Source organism: Acyrthosiphon pisum, chromosome X (genome assembly GCF_005508785.2).
Source record: "Acyrthosiphon pisum isolate AL4f chromosome X, pea_aphid_22Mar2018_4r6ur, whole genome shotgun sequence".
Classification (NCBI taxonomy): Eukaryota; Metazoa; Arthropoda; class Insecta; order Hemiptera; family Aphididae; genus Acyrthosiphon; species Acyrthosiphon pisum.
The window spans coordinates 111,480,908-111,488,590 of record NC_042493.1 but is presented as its reverse complement, the minus strand read 5'-3'; the positions used below and the strand labels follow the sequence as shown (position 1 = coordinate 111,488,590).

The 7,683-nt window shown below is 27.2% G+C and overlaps 1 protein-coding gene and 1 pseudogene across 1 annotated transcript; one reads left to right on the top strand and one right to left on the bottom strand.

Annotated features, from left to right (window-relative positions):
• The first annotated feature begins 415 nt into the window (after positions 1–415).
• On the top strand, positions 416–2,251 carry LOC100161925 (dynein light chain 1, cytoplasmic). Its single transcript, XM_016801982.2, has 3 exons — positions 416–603; positions 735–865; positions 2,075–2,251. Exons 2-3 carry the CDS (start codon positions 758–760, stop codon positions 2,234–2,236), a joined length of 270 nt encoding a protein of 89 aa, XP_016657471.1. The 5' UTR covers positions 416–603; positions 735–757; the 3' UTR covers positions 2,237–2,251.
• A 131-nt stretch (positions 2,252–2,382) lies between these two features.
• On the bottom strand, positions 2,383–6,614 carry LOC115033217 (annotated as a pseudogene).
• Positions 6,615–7,683: the final 1,069 nt, after the last annotated feature.

Below are 7,683 nucleotides of genomic sequence, written 5' to 3'. Positions count from 1 at the left end.
ATTTAATGCCATTGTTTAAATTATATATGTTCTACACGGCGTCTTCTACAACTCCTCAGTCGTTCTTATTGTTAGTGATTGTACACAGTAGACATGAATATAATTAATTACAATTTCAAATTTGTATAATAGTTGTATTTAATATACAAATGGAAGACTACTATTCAGTTTATTTGTCTTGTGCATCGATATTCGACATTTTTCAATAACAAAATCGTTACAAATTACAAGTTTTTGTTTTTTTTTTTTTGCACGCGTTCGATAATAATAATATTATAGTTGTACTGTGATTTTGTTTTTTTGGAGGCGTCATGGAAGAATAAAAACTTTATCGATTCGCTGGGTCGATGGTTCGACGATAGTAGTATGGCTGATAGAAACCGCCGTTTCCCGGCCAATGAGAGCAGAGAGTTTTGCTCAAACAGAGTTGTTAACATTACTCCTCCGACATTCATTTAATCGGCGAAATTTGGGAGTTATTGTGACCAAACGTTAAAATATTTAATTGTTCGATTTGTTGTGGCCGGGGATTTTCAGTCGTCGAAAGAGTTCGTTGAATCGGTGTCAAATCACCGACTAGTTAATTGAATTTTTCGTTTGCAGGTAAGCTATCGTTTAACGTTTCGATTTGTAAACTAGTATTTAATACAACTCAAAAATTATATAAAAATCACAAATTGTCTTTAATAGTTTCTACGGCCGAGGTTCTCGACTAATAATTTAATTTTTTCCAGTTGATTTCTAATTCATACTAAAGATGTCTGATCGCAAGGCAGTGATTAAAAACGCTGACATGTCTGAAGAGATGCAGCAAGATGCTGTTGATTGTGCTACCCAAGCACTTGAAAAGTACAATATTGAAAAGGTAAGATATATCACGAAAAGTATAATGTAATTTATGTGTTGATGTTTGATTAATTTTAATTTTCTGTAAGAAATTTTCTGTTTTATAGTTTTATTTAAAGAGTGGTATTGTTTATTATTCTATAGTTTTATTAATAAAATTCTTATTAATAATTATTAATACTATATAGAACCAATCGATTGGAATTAATCATTTATTTTAGGTACTTAAATAATAATACTTAACTACACCTACCTACTTAGCTTTTAATAGTTAAAACTGAATACGTTAAATCAACAAATATAGGTTGATACATTTATTTTAACTATTATAATATTATATTGCTTTCTAAAATATTCATTGTAGACATGTTTTCCTTGTTTTCCTTTGTATAATATAATTAATAATTTTTAATTAATTGAAATTTAAAATATTAAATAACTAATCAAAGTTTTGGTGTGATAATTAGTTATAATATCTGATATACTTTTATCTGTATTTAATAGAAAATATTAAGGTAAGAAGCAGTGATGCAACATTTCAAAGTTAGTTTTTCCTTAACTAGATTAGATAACTAAAGCAACAAATTTAACTATAATTAACCCAATTTTTATTTACTCATTTTGTTTTTAAATATTTAAAAATATTTTTAATATTTCTACTTAAAATGCCGAATTGGTAGTGAATGCGTCTAGGATATACGATTTCTATTAAAAATCATTATATTGGCTTATACGTGAGGTGAATTCAGATATCTTATAAAAATTTATAAATATACAGTAATTTTAGTTTCATTACGTAATTAATTGAACTTACCCGATTGGCATATATTGAAGAATTACATACTCAATTTAAATTTTTGGATGTACAGTTAATAGATCGAGATAATTATTTACTGTCTTATTAGTTATTAAACTATCCAACAATTAGTATTAAGTTTTTAAATGGCAGTCTGCTGATCCAAACTATAGTTAATAAATATACATTGAAGTACATTATTGTTCTAATTTCATAAAAATTTAAATAATTTAATTTTTTAATCCCATCTAAAATATAGTTTTTAAATTTAATTAATTATTATTTAACTACTGTACTGTATGACAACAAACACAGTATTAATAAAATGTGTAAGAAATAGGTATTGAACTTAAATTTGAATTATGTATTTCCTACTTCTTAAGTAATTTAGTTGTGATTTCTTAATTAAAATAAACTTTCTTGTTTAAATAGGACATTGCTGAATATATAAAGAAAGAATTTGACAAAAAATATAATATGACTTGGCATTGTATTGTTGGTCGAGATTATGGAAGTTATGTTTCACCTGAAATGAGGCACAGCATAATCTTCTATCTCGACCAGGTGGCCATAATTCTATTCAAGAGCGGTTAAACATTAAATTGACTACTGCATATGTCCCCTTCCAATATGCAAAAATTAATTTAAAAATAAAACAAATATTTCACCATCTACTCTTACAAAAATAAATATTTTTATGAGCATTAGCCACTCGTTTTATTTTTTTTTTTTAATTTTTGTCAACCAGCGACGACTTTAATGCTATTCCATAGCGGACAGTAGTTGCAGCCAGCCACAATTGGAAAACCTTTAAGGTTCTCACAAATATTTACCTGACATGGAAATTTCCTAATGCTTTCCACTAAGTATTGGTAATATTTCCATTGACCAGCAACTACCTGGCCCATAACTGGGATTACATTGAATGAATATTGATCATATAATCTTAATATAAAAATGTTTCTAAATCGTTATGTAAAAGTACAAGAAAAATGGAAATGTTATATCCATCTTAAAGCTGCTGGGTTGGCTTGGTTAAATTCTAGACAAAGAAATCTACCACCAGGTTTAAGTACTCTATACGCTACATCTAAACCTTTGTCAATGTGTGTCACATTACGAATACCAAATGCTATTGTATAAGCAGAATAAGAATCTGATTCCATTGGTAAGTTCTCTTCATCGCATTCTACCCATGAGACGTTGTCTTGATTTAATTCCAAATTTAATGTTCTTTTTTCCCCTTTCTCCAATTGTTACATGTCCATCTCCTTTCATATGCGATATATATTTTAAATATCTAAAAGCAATATCTCCTAAAATAATAATAAATGTATCTGGTTTAATAAAATAAAACATTTGTCAGTTAAATTATATAAATTTATCAATAATGAATTTATGTAAGATAAAGAAACTTAAACTATACTCTGTTCAAGTTAAGACACATACTTGTGGGACAACTTGCGTGACAGACTGGTATTGTCTGACTGCCGTTCGACAAAAACTGGGTACTACTAAGGTTGTTTCTTAACTTGAATAGAATTTACACTATTGTCGGAATTGAGTGTAGATATTTATACATCGATATTTTTATATATTGTGTGTGAATACATTTATTTTAAGTTCTGTACAGTAGTTTTTTTTTTTTTAATATCTAACGATTCAAGACAATTTATATAGTTAGATATATATACATAAATTAATGTTTGTGGGTAGATTAGACCCCTGGGAAGAAGATAGGTTAATTTACAAAGGGTTAAATCTGTTTTTTTTTATTCATCGGATTTTAGTATGATTAGGTTAGGATAGTATTTTGTATTAATTGATTATATTAGTATACCGTATTTGAAATTAAAGAAAAACGACAAACTTGGTATAACTTTGATACTTTAGAGTTAAACTATACACTTATGTACAAACAGCACAGGGTCTGTGATCTACCCCAGGTAGATTGCCTACCTAATAATGTACTGCTGCGGACCAGAATTTTTATTCCAGACAACGGAAAAGGTAAGATAAATTTTGAACACCATACACAGTTTATTAAATAACGAATTGAACAAAGTTTGAGTCATATAAAGCTTGTACATTTAACGGGCAACGAAGTGCACGGAATCAGCTGGTTATTTTCATAAAAATCTTTCATTATAAGTATAAACTTTACAATTTTATCACAAGTGATAGGAGTAAAACATATACTATCATATACATAACACTCCTTATTTAAATCCTGAAAATTATCTTTAATATCATTTTTATTTAAAATATTATCATAGATATTCTTCCCTACTGTGGAAAAGAAATCATTAAAAATATTATGAATAATTGTAGTATCAAATATCTTAAAGTCCTCATTATTTATTAAAGAATGTACTGTATTTTTGGAATTATTTGATGTGTTATTAGTCACATATTTAATTGTTTCCCAATGTTTTTTAACATTGCATTTATTTTTGTATATTTTATTAAGATAATAAATACTTTTAGCTTTCTTAATCAAAATGTTAAGTAAATTTCTAAATTTGTTAAACTTGGAAATTAATGTAGTATTATTTGGATTTTCAACTTTTTGACTATCCATTTTTTCTCTATGCCTGATAGAAACAATGATTCCTTTTGTTATCCATGGTTTTAGTTTATAATTTAAAGAATTAAATTTTCTAGAAATCTTTTTAGTAGAATTAATTATACATATATCAATCTTGTTCATAAAATTAGTAACATCATTATTGATATCATTACTACTATAATATCCCCATTTAAATTATTAATATAAAATTTAATTTATCAAAATCAATAACCGGTAGGTAATACTTTATTAATAATATTACAATTTACAATTACTATACTGCAAAGGATTAACATTTAAGTTAATAGATAGGATTATACTAAAATGATCTGTAATTGAAGATAGGAAAACATATGATTTAATATTAACAGGTATAATTATCTTAATGAAGAAATGATCTAAGCACGAAACAGAAGTATTTGATTGTTTCATTACATTATTAATGCAAGAATAAAAACTAAAATCAGCAAAAATATTTAAATAATTAATAACTTTTAGATTACTACTTTTTAAAATATCAATATTATAACATAAGTTTTTAGTACATACCTACCTACTTAGGCGTCATACTTTATGCAAACAATATGATGTCTTAACTATATACTAACTTTCATGTTTTTTTTTTTAAATTGTTTATTAAAAAAGTATAGGTACTTCTTTTCTGTCTTTCTTGACACACAATAGGGGTCTAGTTCTAGATTTATACGTTTTTACTATTTAAACTATACTTTATACATATAATGTATTTTAGTATTTTACAAGGTTCAAGGTTTTTGAAATGAACAATATGACTATGTAGGCAATCAAAGTCAAATTCAACTAAATTTTCCTTTCAATGAGAGCTCTTACTCGGTATTGGGTTGACATCCAATTTTAGTACCAATACCTGTACTAGATCAGTTTGTCAGAATGATATTAGCTAACCCTAATTATATCATATGAACAGTGAGTGGAAGTTGTAGACATTCATTAGCCTTGGAACCGTTACCAATCATTTTTTATTATATATTTTATCAGAACTGCACTCTAAAATTAATTGTTCGCACTATGAAAAGCGATGAAATTGTTTTTGCACCATGCAAATTAACCAAAAGTTGGCAAAAAATTATATTGCAAACCTGATTCATCTGCATGTTCGTTGATAACTGGTATACATTTATATTTAAAAATGACCAATATTTACTACCATAAAACAATAAATTCATCTCCTAATTTTATTATAATTTTATATTAGCAATTTTGATTATTTTTATACTTGTATGAATAAATACACAAAGTTATGTTTAGCACATGATTACATATTTATTTCAATAGCTCTATGCATATAATATAATTCACTTGAATCAGAAAAAAACATTTGAGCTATAAACAGGTGATTAATAATTTATATAGATACGTTACAAGAGGTATGCTAATCAGTTGTGCAGAACCTTCCAATATGTTATTGACAAACACATGATTTCACCAAATTAATATCTTGTGTTACGGACAGACAATATAAATGTGGTTATATCTTGATTTATTATATTTTTTAGAGATATTATAATAACCATATACATACTATATAATATAATAATGAATATTAATTGTTTTAAATTATGTTACAATTAAAAAAATTAAAAATTAAAATTAAAATTAAATCTGTTTCTTATCAATCTTATTTTTTATAATGTTAATATTTATTATTTTGTATTATTTAAATTGTATAAATAAAAAATTCACATGGAACTTTTGTTTCTGCATTTATGTATTTAACATTCTTGTTAACGTCATCATATACTTCCCACTTGTTGTGTCCTCTTTTACAGCATGCATAATAATGGCCGATAGATGTCCTGAGACGACTTAGTCCTCGACGGAAACAACCCACACCTCTCAACTCGTATATTTTGCCTGAAGCTAATAGTATCTGTGGTATATTTTTTTAGTGAGATTGTAGGTTGTGGAAGAACTTCACTACTATAATTTAAACTGCTATTTCCTGAAATAATAATACAGCTTAATTTGTAAATTGTAATAGATTTACCTAAATTAACAATACATACCTTCCCAGTTTATTACGTCGACAAAAATATGAAAATCAGACAGTACACTTTTTTTAGTTTTAACTCCTAGGCATGATTCACCATTATCATCGATATAACCACATTTAGTTTTTTCTAAATCAATTCTAGAATCTAGATACTTCTGTAGACTGTTTAAGTTTCCATTATTTATGGTATAAGAAATAATCATTATTGGAACTGGAGTATCAACTGTTCTTCCACAAGTTGAAATACTACAATTTATACAGTCATAAACTGTTGGAAACTCTTTCAACGCCAAATTAAATATATTACTCCCAGTGGTTTCACATTTCACTAAAGTTGTATTGTACTCTAAAAATTCAAATTCTGGGTGCATATCGTTTATCTGTAATTAAAAACAACTTATTATTTTATTTTGTTTTGTTTATGTTTTAATAAAAAGTTTAAATGTTACCAATAATTCAGCTCTAGCAGTGTATGTCTTTGAAGTGACACCATTATTTACCAACTCCAGGATAAATTTATAAAATAAGTTTTCACATTCATTAACTATATTATAATATTGACTGCTATCACAGATGGCTACCATCAAAATAGATGAAACTGTATCAAAGGCGCAAGTGTTGCTTAGAATAACTTTCCCAATGTTTTTAATTCTACAACTCTTCAATTCTTGCACACGCGATTCATTCTTTAATAAAGGTAATGATTGAATATTTTTTGCATTCTTAATTTGAATATGCTGCAAGTTTGGATTTGAACAAAGATATGAATTAGAATTGCGTTGCTTTTTTTGACTTTCTATTCCAGCTTTCAACTGATTTGTTTTCCTCTGTTAAATAATTTATAGTTATATCTTCACCATTCATTGAGCACTTTAAACAATATCGTCTTTCCTCTTGTCTTTGTTTTTGTGTTGAACCCGATAGAAGAGCATGAACTGGAAAATGACATTTGTAACATTTGTGTGATCCGTTTTCAGAAGGAAAATCTCCATTTTTGCATAGTGGGCAATCACTACCAGTTTCAGTAGAATCATTATAATGAACTGAAGTTGATGATACAACTAAATATGCATCTATAGATTCATCAGAGTTGTTGTGATGAATTGGCGATAAGACTAAATCGATAGAATCGTCTGTACTAACTGGCATAACTTTCTCCAAATCATTTGCTTTTGATGTAGGTGTGTAATGACTCGACCGTAATAATGATGTACCTTTGACTGAAGCAGAATGATGTTCAATGAAATGTTCTATGTTTTTCGGGAGAGCAATATTTTTAAAAGTGATATTCTTTATTTTTCTAAACGTAGATTCTACTGCAGCTAAACTTGCTGTTTCATCACCAAATCCGAAAATTGGGATCATTAATCCCAACCACATGGGTAACAATTTCATACATTTTATAAGATTAGGAACTAAAGTTGGTAAATACATTGCATT